The sequence below is a fragment of the Aythya marila genome (genome assembly GCF_965140915.1).
Source record: "Aythya marila genome assembly, chromosome: Z".
Taxonomy (NCBI): Eukaryota; Metazoa; Chordata; class Aves; order Anseriformes; family Anatidae; genus Aythya; species Aythya marila.
The window spans coordinates 87,787,573-87,805,157 of NC_139080.1; the positions used below are offsets into that span (position 1 = coordinate 87,787,573).

At 56.7% G+C, this 17,585-nt stretch overlaps 2 protein-coding genes across 2 annotated transcripts; both read left to right on the forward strand.

Annotated features, from left to right (window-relative positions):
* Positions 1-921: 921 nt before the first annotated feature.
* LOC309890259 (adenylate cyclase type 10-like) lies at positions 922-5,102 on the forward strand (the record flags this gene model as incomplete). The annotated part of the gene is made up of 7 exons (XM_082783942.1): positions 922-1,030; positions 1,286-1,390; positions 3,540-3,578; positions 3,945-4,088; positions 4,199-4,404; positions 4,867-4,960; positions 5,068-5,102. The coding sequence occupies 7 exons, from the start codon at positions 922-924 to the stop codon at positions 5,100-5,102; spliced, it is 732 nt and encodes a 243-aa protein (XP_082640068.1).
* Positions 5,103-7,047: 1,945 nt separating this feature from the next.
* LOC309890260 (adenylate cyclase type 10-like) lies at positions 7,048-16,875 on the forward strand (the record flags this gene model as incomplete). The annotated part of the gene is made up of 16 exons (XM_082783943.1): positions 7,048-7,068; positions 7,992-8,181; positions 9,131-9,183; positions 9,880-10,033; positions 10,264-10,456; positions 10,764-10,850; positions 11,307-11,590; positions 12,258-12,394; positions 13,061-13,192; positions 13,761-14,015; positions 14,160-14,498; positions 14,716-14,767; positions 15,015-15,237; positions 15,608-15,715; positions 15,853-16,034; positions 16,695-16,875. The coding sequence occupies exons 2-16, from the start codon at positions 8,027-8,029 to the stop codon at positions 16,873-16,875; spliced, it is 2,535 nt and encodes an 844-aa protein (XP_082640069.1). The 5' UTR covers positions 7,048-7,068; positions 7,992-8,026.
* Positions 16,876-17,585: the final 710 nt, after the last annotated feature.

The following is a 17,585-nucleotide window of genomic DNA, read 5'->3' on the forward strand; positions in this document are numbered from 1 at the left end:
TTTTCAATATACAGAATTGTTAATTTTATTGAACAAGTTTTCCAGTTTTCAAGCAGTGACCTTGCAAACAGTTCAGGTAATCGGTGACCCTTAAAAGCACAAGCCAGTGTTTTCAAAACAAAACAAATCTCCTACTTAAATATCTCTTTTCTAGTGATCTTCTAAGAGGTTAATTACTAACCACCGTTTGCTGCTTATGTTACCATCCTCATCCTCCATCCTTCACTCCTTATCTCTTCTTCTCTTAAACTTCACGTTGCCACTGTTGTTTTCAACCTTTCCTCTTGGATGGATGGAGCAACATGAAACAACTTTTCTAGCCAGAATAGAATAATTTCTGAATTTTATTTATATGTTAGCATTCTTCATTCTGGTTGTGTCAGTGGTCCGCTGACTTAACTGACCAGCAGCCTGCATTCCCTGCCACCAGCCCCTAACCACCCCCCCAGAACAGAAGAACTGAGCAACCATTCTGGAAGGTTCTGGTGGTGAATGTTGTCATGAATATATGAATGTTCTTTACCCTCTTCCAGTCTTAATCCTATTTGTACTTTTTTTCCTTTTTTTTTAATAACCTCATTGGAAGAAGTAGCTCTATACATTTGTACGGGGTCACAGCGGCTGCTGCTCAGCAGGCATTGATCTATGGAGGATGGCACTGTTAGCCCACCGTGTTGCTGGAGGGCAGCCACTAAGCGATGACCTATGAATGGCATCACAACCAGGTGATTGTGATGACCCATGGTGGCAGAGACCGAACTGTCCTTCAAGAAGGCCCCAGGCTCACTGCATCGTCCGGTGCTGAGGGGTCTTCATCTCCTCCCTCCCAGCTGGGCATGGTTGTCTTCTGCTGAGGTACCCCGGTACCACAGGGCACTGACCATAGCATCTGCCTGGGAGGGGAAGTACCCGTACTCTGAGATGGAGAACAGGAGCGTGCTCCTCCCCGATCTTCTTTCTGAGGACTTCACCTGGGACAGACAGATCCCCAGGCTTATCGTGGGAGTGCTGTTCTTAGCGGATTTTTCAGGTGGGTTGGGCACGGTAGAGCCTCCCCGGAAACGAGCCATTGGGACACACCAGGCCCTCGGGGGCCCTGGCCCGTAGATGGCACAGCTATCTTGTCGCTCTTGAGGACTCCTGCTGTGATGGCTAAAGAGAGCACGGATTGGCTTCTCTTGCGATGCAGCGACTGACAGGCGCTTAGGCTTGGCAGCATGGGACTGGCTGCCAGGCCCTGTGGCCCACGTAGACATGTCCTGATTTCTGCCTGTTCTTCCTGCAGGTTTCACTTCTTTGTCAGAGAAGTGTGTCCAGCAGAGCGGCACAGACAGAGGTGCTGACGAGCTGGCACAAACACTCAATGACTACATGAGCGACGTTTTGGAGGGTAAGAGCCATGCTGCCAGGCTGTTGTATATGGGGCCCTGAGGTTGCTTGCGGAGGGCAGAGGCAGCCTTGCTGCACCAGCTGCTCCTGCCTCCTTGGAAGGGCTGTGGAGCTCACTGTGGCCTGGGGGGACAGTGGGAGCCGTGGGGCTCCCGTGGCAAGGGAGGAGCGCAGCAGGTCTCTTCTGCTGCCCACTGTGATGAGGGAGGCCCCAGTGGACTGCAGGCTGGCAGACGTGCCTCCAGGCAACAGGAAGGGCTGGAAGGACTTTGCAGGGAATTACAGGCCCGTCAGCCTGATGTCAGTATCAGGGCAGGTTACGGAGCAGGTGATCCTGAGTGCTGTGACATGGCACATGCCTCCAATGGAGGGATCAGAAGCAGCTGGCGCGGGATTTTGAAGGCTAGGTGCCTCCTGACTACCCTGATCTCCTACGACAAGGTGACCCACTTGGTAGAGGAGGGAGAGGCTCTGGTCATTGTCTGCCTGGCTTTTTATAAAGCGTTTGACACTGCTGCCCACAGTATTCTCCCAGAGAGACTGGCTGCTCAGGGCTTGGGCAGACATACTGTTTGCTGGGTAAAGAAGTGGCTGGACGGCTGGGCTTAAGGAGTCCTAGCAAGCGGAGTTCAATCCAGGTTCAATCCAGTTGGTGTCTGGACACCAGTGGCCTTCTCCAGGGCACTCTACCAGGGCCTTTTTTGTTTAACATTTTCATCAGTGACCAGGAGGGAGGAGGGGATTGAATGCACCCTCCATCAGTAAGTTTGCAGACAATTCCAAGTTAGGCGGGACGGTTGACTGGCTTGAGGGTGGGAAGGCTTTGCTGAGGTAGGCTGGGCCAAGTCCAGTCACATGCCACTGAACCAGGCTAAGTGGTGGGTCCTGCGCTTGGCACACAGCAACCTAATGCAGCCACATAGGCCTGGGGGAAGAGTGGCTGGAAATGTGCCCAGTAGAAAAGGATGTGGGGTTGCTGCTTGGCGGCCAGCTGAACATGTGCAAGCAGCGTGCCCAGGTCTCTAGAAAGGCCGATGGCATTCTGGCCTGCATGAGAACTAGTGTGGCCAGCAGGGCTAGGGAAGTGATAGCTCTTGGACACGGCAGTGGTGAGCCCACACCTCGAATATTGCATTCAGTTCGGGGCCCTTGACCACGAGAAGGATGTCTGAGTTGCTTGCGTGTGTACAGAGAAGATCATCAAAGCTGCTGAAGGGTTTAGAAAACAAGAGTTACGAGGAGCAGCTGAGGGCATTGTGGTTGTTTAGTCTGGAGAAGAGGAGGCTGAGGGGAGACCTCATTGCGCTTCCCACCTCCCTGCAAGGAGGCTGCAGCGCAGAGGCAGTCGGTCTCTTTTCTCAGGTGACAAGAGAGAGGCCATGAGGAAAGGCTCTCGATTTGGGGCAGGCTGTGCTTGGGTTGGGTACTGGGAAGAATTTCTTCAAGGAGGTTGTGGTTGAGCACTGGAACAGCCTGCCCAGTTAAGCGATGGAGTCCCAGTCCCTGCAGCTATTTAAGAGATGTGTGGACGTGGCACTAAGGTAGATGGTTTAGTGATGGGGACTCAGTAGGCTAGGTGGATGGTCAGACTTGATGATCTCGAAGGCCTTTTCCAGCCTAGATCATTCTCTGATCGTATGAGCAAGGGGACACCTGCTTTCTCAGCATCTGTCTCTGTGCTTGCAGAGAGACCGTTGCAGTTCCACGATGGAACACCGCTTTGGTGCCATTAGGACCGCAGGCAGGCTGGGGGCATCCAGTGAGTGCCAGCGTGCCAGTGACCTAGGGAGGCTCGCACTGACATCTGTGTGTGGCCCTCCTGAGCCCCTTATCCTGGGGGACGTCTCTGACCGTGAGCATGTGGTGGCCACCACTTTGGCAGCATTTGCAAGTGTCCCCGCTCAGAGATCTTCACCAGGCGTCTGGACGTGGCCCCGGGCAGGTGGCTCTGAGTGGCTCGGCTTGAGTGGAGACGGGGTGCGGGACTGGAGCAGATACTCTCCAGAGGTGCCTTCCAGCTTGCACCGTACTGTGCTTGTGTGGCCTCCCAACTCGCTGTACAGGGGCCAGGGCTGTGGCTACAGGTGGCTTGCCCCACGGATTCCGGAAGAAGGCGCCCCATAACTCTGCCTTCCCTTCTTTCTCCACAGTTGTGCTGGATTTCGGAGGAGACATCCTGAAGTTTGGAGGTATGTCCTTAGGAGGAGGCTGCTTCCATGTCCTGCTGCTGTGCAGTGTTTCCCGCGGGAGCCACTTGCTCTGTGCTCTGGCCTGATGGAGCAGCTCTCTGGCCACGCAGCAATCCCTCCGGTGGTGTCCCTGGGCTGCTGCAGCTGCGGAGGAGTGCTGGGCAGAGGGTCCCCCCGCCACCCACCCTCTTGCCCTGCTGCCCTGGCTGGTGCTGTGGCTGGTCTGGCAGAGGGGAGGGGTCCCTGTGGCCAGGGTGCTGTCCTTCAGGAGGATGCCCTCCCACAAGCCCGTCCTCCTCTGCACGCCGGCTGGCCACTTGCTGCTGTCCCTCAGGAGAGCCTTCCCCTTCCCCTCACTTTCCCCAGGGGATGCTGTGCTGGTGCTGTGGAGAGCATCAGAAGCTCAGCTGCCTCAGACCATCAGCCTGGTGCTGCAGTGTTGCCAACAAATCCAGAAGAAGCATGGCAGTCGTGACACACACGTGGGTCAGAAGCTCCACCTGAAGATAGGTATGGGCGCTGCAGGGTCAGCTGTGCCACGTGCACAGCCCTGGCACTCTCCAGTGCTGCTGACTGCTTCTGCTCCCCGGTGTCAATGCTGCTTCTTGCTCTCTCCCCAGGGATCTCCGCAGGGCAAATGACCGTACTGGCTGCTGGAGACAGGTACCATCAGCAGTACTTCATCTGCAGCCAGGCCCTGGAGGAAGTTATGAACGCCCAAAACCTTGCGGTTAAAAGTGAAGTGATTGTCTCGCCCACCTGCTGGAAGCTGTGTGAGCAGGAAAAGATCCAGACCAGGCTTCTTGGTGGCAAACGGGTTCTGAAGGTAGGTGGACAGGTTGGCCTCTAGAGCCTCTCTGAAGACCTGCACCTGAGAGGGAAGGAGGCAGATGCCAGAAGGCTGAGGCGCTGGACGTGGAGAGAGTTGTAGCTGTAAGGGTTGGTAGAGAGCTGAAGCAGTTGCCCTTCCACCTCAGGGGTAGCTCTGGGTAGTGCTTGCTTGGTGTGACTGGCCAAGGGAAGCACAGGAAGGGTGTGGGCCCCACCAGCAATGTCCCCCGTGGGTCGCGCAGCTGTCCTGGAGAGCTGGGGCATGCTTGGGTGATGCCTGCGTGGCTCTGGTCCTTCTGAAGAGGCACTTCTGTCCCAGCTGAAAATCCAGAGAGGTGGGCTTGCTGCACCAAGAGGTTCTGCCCTTCTCTGGAAAGTGAGAGTGGAGGGGCGGGCTGTGTCTCCCGGGGCTCCTTGGGGAGGCCAGCGGCAGTACTTTTGTTCTGCGTGTCTGCAGGTTCAGAGGATGGAGCACATGTCTGGATCAGAACGCCAAGATGCTGCAGGCCAGTTTGAGCAACACGCGAAGATGCAGCGTTTGGAAAGGATAGGTGAGTCCCTGCTTCACCGTGTTCTGAGACTGGCTGGAAAAATGGGGCCTGCCTGCTTCAGAGTTCCAGGGAGGAACTCCCCCTGCCCTCTTCCACCTTTCAGTCAGCATTCGTGCCTTTGTCCCTCCTGTGCTTCAGCTGAGGCTGTCGCTGCCATCCCCTCCTTCCAGGGGATGGCTCTGGCCAAGCAGCTGCAGAGGGGAGCAGGAGGAAACGCCAAAGAATCTTTGCTCTGCTTTGCCCAGTGCCAGCCCCGTCTTTCAACCCCCTTGTAGTCCCGTCCTGCCAGTGAAGGCCTGCGTTTGCTTCCCTTAGGGCACCTAAGGCCAGCTTTTCTCGTGTCCAATGGTCCTAAAGTGGCAGCAGAGATGCAGAAGTACATACCAGCAGCTCCTCTCAGGAAGGTAAGGCCGCTGCTGCTGGAGGCTGCATTTTGGGAGGGCAGAAGAAGGTGTGCATTGCATGGGTGGAGCTCTCGTGAAAACAGACAAATGGAAGAAAAAGCACCCTGGGGCGGGAACCCAGGGGACCTGATGCCAGGCTTACTGGTGCTGCACGTGCCAGGCAACTGCCCATTTTGTGCTGCTCCTCAAAGAGGCACGGGTGGCAGGAGGTGGACTTGCCTCTGTCTTTTCCATGACTCTTGCTCTGGACGTGCTGTGGGCACGAGGCAAGGACAAGGGGGCGAGTCTGCTCAAGTCCCTGGGATGTGCCAGAGGGTCGCCCCTCGCATCCGTACTTGCCACAAGATGCAGTGTTGCTGGAACATTCCCCTCTGTCGTTTGTGCTATGACTCTGCTGTGACCTGCCTGCCGCAGGCTGGCCTGCGATTGGCACCGAGCAGGGGACTTACCCTTCCTCCAGTAGTACCTGGTATTGCCAACATGCCTGCTCTCCCTCGGTACGTGGCACGGGCCCAGAGGAACCGCCGGGAGAACAGGCTGGCAAAGCTGTCGTGCTCTTCACTTCCAGCTGGACGTGGATATGCCGCTGCACCTGTGGTCTGAGCTACGGCCAGTCACCAGCCTCTTTATCCAGCTGCAGTTTTCTGCAGAGGCCAGGTTACTGGATCTTCAGAGGGGCCTCCGTGATGCCAACAGGATGATTTCAACAATCATCAGTCCTCACAAGGGTGAAATCAACAAAAGCCTTCTGTTTGATAAGGTGAGCGTGGGGGAGCAATCCCACCCCCAGAGGGTGGCCTGTGTCTGTTTAGTGGAGAGGGACTGAGGAGCAGCTCTGCCTTGCTGGTGGGATCAGTCCTCTGTGGCTTTGTGTTGACCTGCAGCTCTACTGGTCTCCCTGGCGACTGCAATGGAACGGCATTAGCTGCTGGCCATAGGCACTGTAACCAGATGTGTTGCATCTGTCCTCTGCAGGGCTGTACATTCCTCTGTGTGTTCGGAATGTCTGGAGCAAAGCTGCATGACGAGAGCACCCGTGCCTTGGACAGCGCTCTTCAGATCTTCAGCACGTGCTCCAGATCATTGAGGAAACTTGAGTGAGTGTGTGGCGGTGTTGCAGGGCATGCGTGCTGCCTGGGACAGCGCAAGGGGGATGACCAGCAAGAGACGTGGCCTCCTGGCTTGGCCTCCTTTGTCCCTGGCAGGATTGAGGCAGCACCCTGAGAGGCAGCAGGTGGCCCCTGGGCTTAGCTCACGGCAGCCAGGCGCAGTCCCTCCAAGCACAGCCTGCCAGGAACAGGGCTCTGGCCTAATCTCAAAGTCGCTGGCATTGTAGGTGCTCTGTGGGTAGCACCTGCTTTCCTCCACTAGTGAGAGGGGCTGTGGCCTGCTGCAGGTCACAGCCATCGGGCCTCAGGGGAAGGGTCCAAGCCGTCTTGCGTGCACCCTCCCCACGTCCCTTGTGTGTGGTGCCCCGAGCTCTCCAAGTCCCCGAGGCACACACCGGCTGTGGGACAGCAGGTGTCCCTGGTTGGTGCCAAGGGGAGACGTGGGAAGTGGCAGAGCGGGGCGAGCAGGACTGCGCCTGGGGCACCACTGAATTTGCACTTCTCTCCCTGTGTGCCAGGGCAATGTCTATTGGGGTCACCAGCGGGACGATGTTCTACGGCCTCTGTGGCCATCCGGAGAGGGCTGAACATACAGGTACCGCACCTTAGTCTGAAGAGTGGGAGGCTGGCGTGGGTGTGCTTAAGCACACCTGTCACACACACATCCATCATGAAGAGATGGGAAGGCTGGGGCAAGCACATATGCTACAGCCTGCCGAGAGCGGCCCAGATGTCACAGGTCTCGACCTGAGGTGGGAGAATGGGCTCAGAGACTTGCGGTTCCCGCTGGGTCAGCTTGCCCTGCTGCGGGGTTGACCTGTGCCTGAGGGTGTAGTCCCAAAGCTGGGAAAAACAAGGAAACCTTGAAGAATATAGAGAGTCCTGTAGCTTGTGTAGTATTTCTATAGCTTGTATAGTCTTTTAGGTGAGAGAATAAGGGAACAGAGAGACAGGTAGCCTTGAGCTAGCAGCAGCAAGGGAGATAAGGGACAAAAGGTGAAAACAAGGAGGAGAACAACAGCTCCAGACTAATCTGTAGTAACCTTTTGCTCATTAAGGGTCATAAACGTATTAAAAATCGTACCCATCAAAATGCTAACGTATGCTAATGTGGGATTTGATGTGTCCCCACTTCCCCAGCCCCCACTCTTTCTCTGTAATGTGCAAACTCAGGAGACATAAGTTAGGTGAGCTGTAATAGCCAATCAGAAGTACCCAAAGAGATAGCTTTCACAAGTTTGCTGTGTACAAGTAACGGTGATTCAAGTCAGAGGTGTGCTGGCTTTGCGGAAGATCGCCAAGCACCTGACTCTGCAGAGTTATATAATAAAATATTTATATAAATATATATATATTATATAATTAATGAATTAATTAAAAGATCTTTGCTGTGTGTGCTCATTGGTGCAGTGCACTAGGCATGCACCTATGGACAACAAGGGGAAGTAGCCCTTGGCCTTAAAGGGTGGGGCAAGGCTGCTTTCCTAACCATGTCAATGTGTTCTCTCTCCATGGCAGTGATTGGCCATAAGGTGAATTGGGGTGCCCGCTTGATGGTGCACTACCCCAGGCTGGTGTCCTGTGATGAAGACACCTACAAGGCCTCTCGCCTGCCCAGTTACCTCTTCAAGGAGTTGCCGAAGACAAAGTTGAAAGGTGTTACAGATCCCGGCGCTATCTATCAATATGTGGGGATCACCGACAAGTGGTGAGTGTCTTCCGAGCCATCTGGATGGGGCCACAAGGGGAAGCCAAGGGTGCAACCTTGACCGGTAAAGAGGAGCTGTGCAGCAAGAGACCAGCCTGGCCTCCCACAGACATCCCTTCCCTGTGGCCAAGAAGATCCAAAGGCCTGGCATGGGTCTGCTTTGTGCCTTTCTGCCCTTGTGTCTCCTGCTGCTAAGAGAGCTGCGAGTGACGCCAGTGGGGTGCAGAAGGTTGTCCTGGCTTTGGAGACGCACGCTAGCCATGCAGGCTTTGTCCAAGCGGCTTTCCGCTGGGCTCCCTCCCTGCTCTGTGTTTGCTCCACTATGTGCAAGGCTAAGGCAGAGGTCATTCTGATGCAAGGAGGAATTTTTTCCCAGCTCCTTCTGCGCAGGAAGCTTTGGGTCAGTCATGTCGCCTTGGGGAAAGGTGGGCCACTGGGCCACTCTTCCTCCTGTCTGCCTGCTCAGTTCTCAGCTGTCCCTCCGGGCCAGGGTTGGAGGACCTTTTGGATGTTAACGTTGCTGTCTCTTGAAAACTATCAAAAGACTTGAGCCAAAGGTGCCAGGTGCTTGGTGTCCTGAGCCACTAAGTGACACAGGTCCTCCTTTCCAAGAGGCTTCTTTTGCTTGTCCAGGGTGGCAGAGCAGTCTACTAGCCAACAGCACACCCTGGCTTCTTTGCCGCATCTGGGCTTTCTTTGGTTTTGGCCTCTGGCGAGGGACTCCCAACACCTTCTGCTGTCCCGCCATGGCTGCTGGCCTTCTTCGTGCTTGAAGCTGTCCTGGCATGTCCACTCGAACGTTGGCCGGGGAGCATGCTCCGGACAGCATGCTGCTGGAAAGAAAAGCAGTTACCTGCGGCGGGTCTCCTCCCCTAACACAGCAGGCTCTATATTCCCTGGCTTCTGAACAACTAAGTGAAACTCATGTTTTGTCTTCTCCCGCTTCTAGCATCTTTGACATGGGTCTTACCAAGAAGAGGTCGGACTATGGCCCCTTGCTGGGTAGGTAGAGAAGTCCTCGCTCTTCAGAACCCCAGCTGCTTCCCTTTGCCCAAAGCAGTGCACCTTGCGGGAGGTTAACCCCGGTAGGCAGCTGAGCCCCACACAGCCGCTCGCTCCCTTCCTCCCTCCTCTAGCCTGCTGGCTGGTGGGGCAGCATGAGAAACTGCAGAGGCCTTGACACTGTGCCAGCACTGCTCGGCAAGAGTTCAGTGTGTTCTCGGCGTTCCTTTGGTGGCAAGTCCAGCACATCACAGCACACTCCAAGCTCCTGTGAAGACAAGGAGCTGTATCGCAGCCAAAACCACAACAGGCCCGAAGACGCCACCTTAGCTACAGGGTGCTGGCAAGAGCTCTGGGGCTCAGGGTGCAGTGAGATGTTTGGCATGCCTTTTGGGCGCAGCTGCCTGCAGTGCCTCAAAGTGTGCCCTCCAGTCTTGGGCTGGATCAGTGTGGGGAGCTGCGTCCAGCTGGCTGAATCTCATTGCCTGTGGGAGGAGAAGCGGAGGGGAAAGAGCTCCTAGGAGCTGCGCCGTGTGGCCAGCAGGCAGGCGGCTCTGAGATGAGGGGCTTGGAAGGAGGCCTGGGTGTAGGCAGGCTTGCTGACGTGGTGGAGGGAAGCTGCCGTGCCAGCAAAAGGGAATGCTGCCCTGCTTTTCAGCATGCTGCAACAGCTTGTTTCCTGGTTGGTCTTCACAGGTCGGGAGGTGGAGATTGACCTCTTTGAACGCAGCTTGAAGGCCTATGAGACTTTGGGACAGCCGCGCATCCTGGCGTACGCAGGCATTCTGGGCTCTGGAAAGAGCCACTTACTTACTGAGCTGGCCTTTCTGGGCCAGGCCACTGGGCACAGGTAAGTGGGTTTTTTGAGCCCCTTCCCACGCCCGTCCCCTGACGTTCGTGGAAGACTGCGATGCCTCTGCCCTGTGCCTGGCCCTCCGCCCACACCCCCAGGACTGTGCACCCTGCGTTCCTTTGCAGTAAGAACCAGGCAGCGTGAGTCTCTAACTCTCCTGTCTTGGCAGGCGTGGGCTACTGGGGGCCTTTTCTGCAGCTCAACTGCCTTTTGCTTTTGCACCGCAGGGTTGTCACCATGGAACTGACCAAGGCCAACATGAGGCAGCCCTTCTCTGCCGTCTGTATGCTGGTGGCCAGGGCCCTGGGACTGCAGGCGGGTGAAACGTGCAAGGACCGGCAGCGCACCCTGCAGGCCAAGCTCCAAGGGGCGATAGAAGAGAGCAGTTACTGCCTCCTCAACAACATTTTCCTCGTCGAGGTGAGAGCGAGAGGGAGGCCTCCTGAGGTAGTCTGGTGGTTGTTTGGGTGTTCTGCTGGGCTGGGAGTTGCAGTGCTCATAGCACCCCGTTCTGATTCGTGGGTCCAGGGAGGCTCCTTGTCTGTGGTGACTTCATGTCCTGTGCATGTGCCAGGTGTCTTGGTCAGCGCCCTGGAAAGGCCAGTGAAGAGAGGCTTGCGCTGACCTCATGCAAAAGCAGAGGCGCTTTGCTCTGCCGTCTAGCTTGGTGGATAGGCATGCCTGGTCCCAGGATGATGTTTCTTTCTGACTCTGCTTTCCTGTCCAGTTTGCCATCTCAGACGAGGTTTGCAAGATGCATGACCTTCAAAGGAAAAGGGAGTTGCAGAAGACTTGTAGGAAAGTGCTACAGAAGGTGAGCGTTCCTCCTTCTACCTGGGTCAGAGAAAGAAAACAACCCTGCCCGCTGCAGGCTCCACATCAGAACAGCCTGAGTGGGCAGCAGGACGATGTGCCAGGGTCACCGCCCTTCAGGGCCCAGGAGCCCCTCCTCCCAGAAGCCCCTCTCACACCCTCCCCATATGCCTCGTCGTAGCTCGCCTCCTGTTAAGTTGGAGGGTATGTGCCCTGGAGGAGGATTGACGCCTTCTGCATTCCTTTGCCCAAGCTCCCTTCTTCAGAAGGGCAAGTGATGTTCCAGGAGGCCTTAAAGTCTCGCAGAAATGAAAAGCCAGTAAGCTTCTGAAGAGGGAAGCGGCTGGGGAGAGACTTCTGAGTATTCTCCGTCTCCGGAGAGAGAGGCTGCATCTCCTCCCCTAGAGGATGCTTGAGAATCCGCCAGACTCCACACAGATCCATCTGCTTTTTTCAGACCCTTGGAGGAGAATTTGGCATATTTGTCATCGACAACGCCCACTTCATCGACCCTGCCTCCTGGACTGTCATGTGGCCCGTGCTCCAAAGCGTCACGCTCTTTATGGTGATGAGCTTAGCTCCTGGCCACGAGAGAACGGAGAGCTTTTTCAAAGCTGCAGCAGACAGCACAACGTCCCAGAGAATCAGCTGTCTTCATCTGGAAGAGCTGAAACCTGCAGCTGTGGTGCAGAAAGTCTGCCAGGACCTTGGAGTGGTCAGCATCCCCAGGGATCTAGCAAGGTATGTTGCAGGCCACGGAGCTCTTCCGGAGGGGTTGGACCTATGCTGCCACGGAAGGAAGTCGCCCCGCAGGAAAGGAAGCACGGGGCCTTCTGGCAGCATCCTTGACTCCAGCAAGGACCTGGGTTTCTCCTTAAGACTCACCACAGCAGGTGTGAGCTAAAAATAGGCAGCTCCCAGGACGCAGCACGTGGGCAGTGACAGCCCTTTGCTGTTGCAGAGGAGGGAGGGCAAGGCAGGGAGGAAAAGGGAGAGAAGAGGAGAGAGGAGAGCAGAGGGAGATGGGTACCCAAGCCTCAGCGTGGCTGAGGTGTGAAAAAGGCTTTGACCAATGTAGCCAGGCTGCAGTAGGGATTCCCAGGAGCAGGGGTCCAGCCAGCTGCCGGAGCAGATCTGGGCTCCTGAGGACAGGGAAGATCAGGCTTGCTGTGTTGTGCTTTGGACATTGCCCACGACCATTTCCCCATGGACTCCAGCAAACAGTGTAGGGTCAGGGGTCCCAAACGCCCAAGCCAGTGGGAGGACCGCCCCCTTCTGAAGTGAGCCGTAGCTGTGACAAAGAGGCTGGTTACCCTGTGAGGCCTGAGTGACTCGCCACCCGCCCATCAGAACTGTGTTGCACCATACTTCCCTGGTGTTGGTCACTGCTGGGTCTGCTCCTGCCCAGGTTCCTGATCCAAAGAAGCTCTGGCATCCCATATTACTGTGAGGAACTGCTGCGCTGCCTGCGTCGCAACAACATGCTCTTGTTCAGCACTGGGAGGCAGGACAAAATAGTAGAGGACAACTGGGAGGGCTTGATCGGTAAGCACTCTTGTTGCGGACTGGCTAGATGCTGTTGCACGTCACCCCCCCCCCCCCCCCCCCCCCCCACACACACACACACACGACCGTGTCCTGTGGCTTTCCAGTGAGTCTGGGCAGAGTCCGATCTGGCAGCAGGACAGAACTTGATCTGGCTGAGGTGTGGGCTCCTGCACACCTTGCTGTCACCTTGGCAAGCCACCAGCTCCCTCGAGAAGAAAGCCCTTCTGCAGGAGAGGGTCAGACCTGGGAAAGTGTAATCCAAAACCAGAAATGCCCGCAAAGGCGCTGGGAACTGAGGAGCTTGGCAGTAACGCAAGAGCAGTAATTGCAAGAGCAATGCCAAGCAGAGTGCTGTTGCCCTGGGGACAGCCTGCATGGGCTTTGCCTTTTGGATTATCACTGGCAATTTCCCTGGCTGTGGGAGGGAGCGCTGTCAAAGGTAGCAACCGCTGCGTTCTGTTGCGGGATATTCGTTCAGTACAGCTGGGCAGCTGGTCCAAAGGCAGAAAAAGAGTTGCAAGGGCAATGCAGACAAAACCATTGCAGTGGAAACCGGTTTGCCCTGCTCACTGACCGCATTCGGTGCGGGCCATGAAGCGCACCCAACCGTGACAGGTTGGACTTGCCCCACCTTGTTCATGCTCTCTCTCTCTCTCTTCCCAGCTTCTGCAGTCGAGGCTTCACCCATTGTCTCAGCCACCTCAAGCTCCAGTGCTGGGAATAACAGTGGCAGGGTCTGCACCGTCAGAGCAGATGTCAGCCTGGAGACCACCGTGCTGCCGGCTGCCTTGAAAGGTGAGGGGCTGAGTTCGTGGCTGTGCTGGGGTCCTTTCCTGGGGTGCATGTGAGAGAGGGGCTGGGCATCAGCATGCTGCAGAAGCACCCTCTCAGCCTGAGGGGCCCTGCCAGGAAGGCAACTCTGGTCTGAGCAGACAGAGCTCTGTGCTTAAGGACACAGATGTCCCCCTCCGGGCTGTGGGCCGGCTGTGAGGCCCACAGCAGTTGTGGGGAGCTCCAAGTCCAGCTCTGAGGTGGTGAAAGCGCTCTCTGCTCTCTGTGTGCGCTGCTGGGCATCAGCCTAGTTCAGCTCCGGTAGGTCGCATCACGGGTCGCATGTACCCGCAGGATCGTGCCCTCCCCATCCGTGGTGGAGGAGCTCTTATCCCTGGGCCTTGTGGCCTGTGGTTGCAAGAGGAGTGGAGCCATCTTGAAGACATTCCCCTGGGCTCCAATTGCCCACCAGGTGCCATCCTGAGGAAGAGAGGCCAAAGTCTACCCTGTTTCCTGTGGTGGAACCGTCCAGCCTCTCCAAGCTCAGGCTCCGGGACACAAAAGAGAGAGACGATTTGCTTCTTCTTGACAGATATTGCACTGGCTGAGCTGGACCGGATCACGCTGCAGAAGCAGATGGTTTTGAAGTTTGCAGCCATCATAGGGCCAGTGTTTACCACCCAGCTGCTGGCTCACATCCTTCCCAGTTGCACCAGGCAGCAGATGAATTATTTGTTGGACATGCTGGTGAGCGACAACATCCTTAAGTGGCTGAAGGACACAGGAGTGCCCAGAGACATCCAAGATGCTCGAGAGGGGCCGGCCACCTCTCAGCAGGCAGGGAGCGGTAAGTGGTGGCAGTAACGTAGACCCAGGAGCGCTGTAGCTGAAGGAGGCCTTCCCCCACCAGCTTTGTGCAAAGGGAAATTCCCAGCGGCTGTTGGGAATGTCTCTACCACTCTGGCTGAGGCCACCATCCATTGCCTTGCAGGGGTGGAGAGGCCGTCTACAAGCAAGGAGACCACGGAGCAGCAGGCTGGCGTTCTGGCCTTCTGTGCCCCGCTGCTGCAGGAGGCAGCCTACGAGCTGTGGCCCAAGAGACAGAGGGCCAGCACGCAGCGCAAGTGTGCTGCCTTCCTGGAGAAGCACGCGCACAAATGCCGGAGCTGCCACGGAGGGGACTTTGTGGCCTTCCACCGCTTCGCCGTCCCCAGTCCCCAGGATGGGGAAAACTGCCAGGGCTCTGCTGACAAGGATGACTGGCACAGCTGGGAGGCCTTGGTGCTCGCTGGAGAACACCTGAAGAAGGACAGGACTCACACCCCTGAAGGTAGGCTGTGTGCCGTGCAGCGGAGCCCCCTCCCTCTGGAAGTCCAGGCCCATGCAGGCTGGGGCCCACCGGGTCCCCAACACCAGGGATAAGCCAGGGGACAAGGACGATCACCGCAGCTCTTGTGCCCTGGGTCTGCTCGACAGGACCCTTGCAAGCCTGCAGCTCTTAGCCCGGGCTATGTGGGGAGTCCCTTGACACGCTCTCTTCTTCCCAGGTAGTGCAAATGCCCTGCAGCCGCAGCAGGCTTTCTCGGAGGAGGAGTTCAGGTGAGGAGACAAGGTTCTGATGATTGTGGAAACGAGCGAGCTCCAGAGGAGACAGATGGAGCTCTGCCATTTGGCTGCTGGCTGGGACTCCAGCTTTGGGAGGAGGAGGCTGGCTGTGGGGTGGGAGCTGGGATGAGACAGCAGGAAATAGGGGTTTGTTGCTACCCGTAGGGAGAGCAGGGTCATCTCAGGTGATGCTCATCTGCTCTTTGCTCTCTTCTTTTCCTGGCAACCTGCCTCTGACCAGAGCGTCAGAGCGGTTTCCACCAGAGGGCAAATGGACAAGTGTGCAGCCCAGCAGGACCAAAGAGAAGGACGGTGGCGAGTGTTCCTGCAAATGCAAAGCCGTCATTGAATCAGTGCTTATGCCTTTGGCTCGCCACTATGTGGCAACAGGCAATGCTTCCCGAGCCTTCTACTACCTGCTGGAGTGTGCGGCTGCCTACCTGCACGTCTCCAACAGCTACATGGTGAGTGACCCTGCTTGCCAGCACACATTGCACCTGGAGTCCACTGCAACAGGACACGCCCGCTGAGGGGCCTCCCAAAAGAAACAGTGGGGGCAGAGCCGGACTGTTTCCTGCGCTTTGCCTCTCCCACAGCAAGAGACGCGGGGCACTGAAGCAGGCCCGTCAGCACAAGCTGCAGTACCTGGGAGGCAGTCTGAAGGCTCCCTTGGTGCCTGAGCTCTGAGCCCACAGGGCACTGTGCTAGGGCAGGGATCACATGGGGAGATGCGGGCCCTCCTAAGGCAGGTGCCACAGGAGGCAAGAGGGAAGGGTGGAGCTAGCTGGGGGCTCTGCACCGATGCTCACCTGCTGCCTGTGTGCTTGCTCAAAGGCCCTTATGAAGCTCAACGAAGCGGAGGTCCTGAGGAACTCCATGGGGAAGACAGCAACTGTGTTAGACTGCTTTGAGGAGGTGACCTTCTTCAGCCTCAAAGCGGAGGTAAAGCGGCAGGGTGACGCCCTTCTTGCAGGGGGTGTCCCTGCTATGGCCAGCCCCTTATACATTTCTGCAGCCTCTGCAGGAGGAGAGGCTTGGGAAAGCGGTCCATGTCTGCATGGCTTCCTCTTCCTGTGCAGGTCTGCTGTAATCTAGGACGCGTGGGGCTGGCCAAGAAAACGACCAGGCAGGCGCTGAGCCTTCTGAAAAAGCGATTCCCTCAGACATGCGCCGGAGCCTTTGTCAAGTCTCTGTGGGAAAGGTTTCAGGGTGCTCTTTGTGCCACAAACAGAAGAACACCCTCTCTTCTGCTAGAGGCTCGGTAAGCAGCAGAAGGGAGAGCGTGGGAAAGGAAGAGTATTCTGGTGCCAGGCATTCAGGCCCAGGCCTGCCTGGACTTCAGGCCACGCCTAAGCTGTGCCATAGCTCATTAGCAGGACCGAGGCATTAAGGCACGACATGTGGGTCAAACAGGGGCCAGTGCAGCCTCACGCTGCCCCCCTGTGCAGTCCCTGGGCCTTTGCATAGAAAGCAGCTTGTGCCGAGGGATGCACCTGCTGGCACGTTTCGGATGAGGCTGGGGTGGCTGGGAACAGAGAAGAGATGTGAACAGGGAGGACGGGCTTAACAGGGGAAGGAAGGCAGTGACCTCAAGGGATGGGATGGGGTTGGGTTAAGGTTGGGGGGGGGAAGGGCGTGATGAGGAGAAGGCTCAGAGTTGCGATAGTCCTTCTCCTGCTGGTGCCTGGCATCACTTCCCCCCCCCCCGTGCTGTAGTGCCAGCACACCCTCTGTAGCGGTTGGCTGCCCCTGGCAGCACTTCTTCATTTGCCCACTTCCGTGCCAGCAGCCCTTCCAGCACCAGCTCCCTTCCTCTGAGGAGGTGTACGTGTCTCAGCTGCCACCCCACTTTCCCCTGCCCAGTCTGGTTTGGTGCTCTACAGCCGCGCCTCTGGGCTCAGCAGTTTCTCTTGTGTGTCAGGAGGAAGAAGCTAGCCTGGATGCTTCAGCAGACCCGCTGCCTCTCCTTACTGGGGCACCTCTACAGCCTGGAGGGCACATCAGCAGGACGGAGGTTCTCCCGCCTGGCAGCTCGCATGAAAGCCAACGTGGACAGGAGAATGGACTCCTCTCAGGAAGAAGACTCCCACCCCGACAACTGACTTTCCATCCCTGCTTTTCTCAGTGTGTCTTAGTAACACATCTGTTTTCTTATGGTGGTGGTTGTCAGGCCTTGCCAGGGAAGGTTCAGGTTGGAACTAAGAAGCAAGTTCTTCTCAGAAAAGGAGAGCTTGCTCCCCCAGCAAGAGATGCGGGGCACTGAAGCAGGCCCGTCAGCACAAGCTGCCTTACCAGGGAGGCGGTCTGAAGGCTCCCTCGGAACCTGTGTGGGCACCTGGAGAGAGACAGCATGGGCAGTTTGGGACGGTGGAAGCTGCCATAGTGCAGAGCGAGCAGAGGAGGGGAGGGCCACGGTGGGGGGGCGTTCCAGAGTCCCCGCAGTGTCAGGTGGGCTGCTCCGTCCCGAGGCGTGCCCACATGGGCTCCGGGGTGCTGGCCCAGGTCCTTGCTGCGCTTGATCGTTGGGCTGCTCCTCGTTGTGAAACATGGGATTAGAAATTAGAGAGCGATGGATTAAGAATGAATATGTAGGCAACACTCCTTGCTTCATATGTGCTACTGAGATGGGGAAGATGCTAAAACTTCTCCGAATTAATATTTACAGAATCGCAGAATTTCTAGGTTGGAAGAGACCTCAAGATCATCAAGTCCAACCTCTGAGCTAACACTAACAGTCCTCCGCTAAATCATATCCCCAAGCTCTAAGCTAGATTCCCTTTTTGAGTGGGTTTGTGAAAATTCTGCCAAAGAA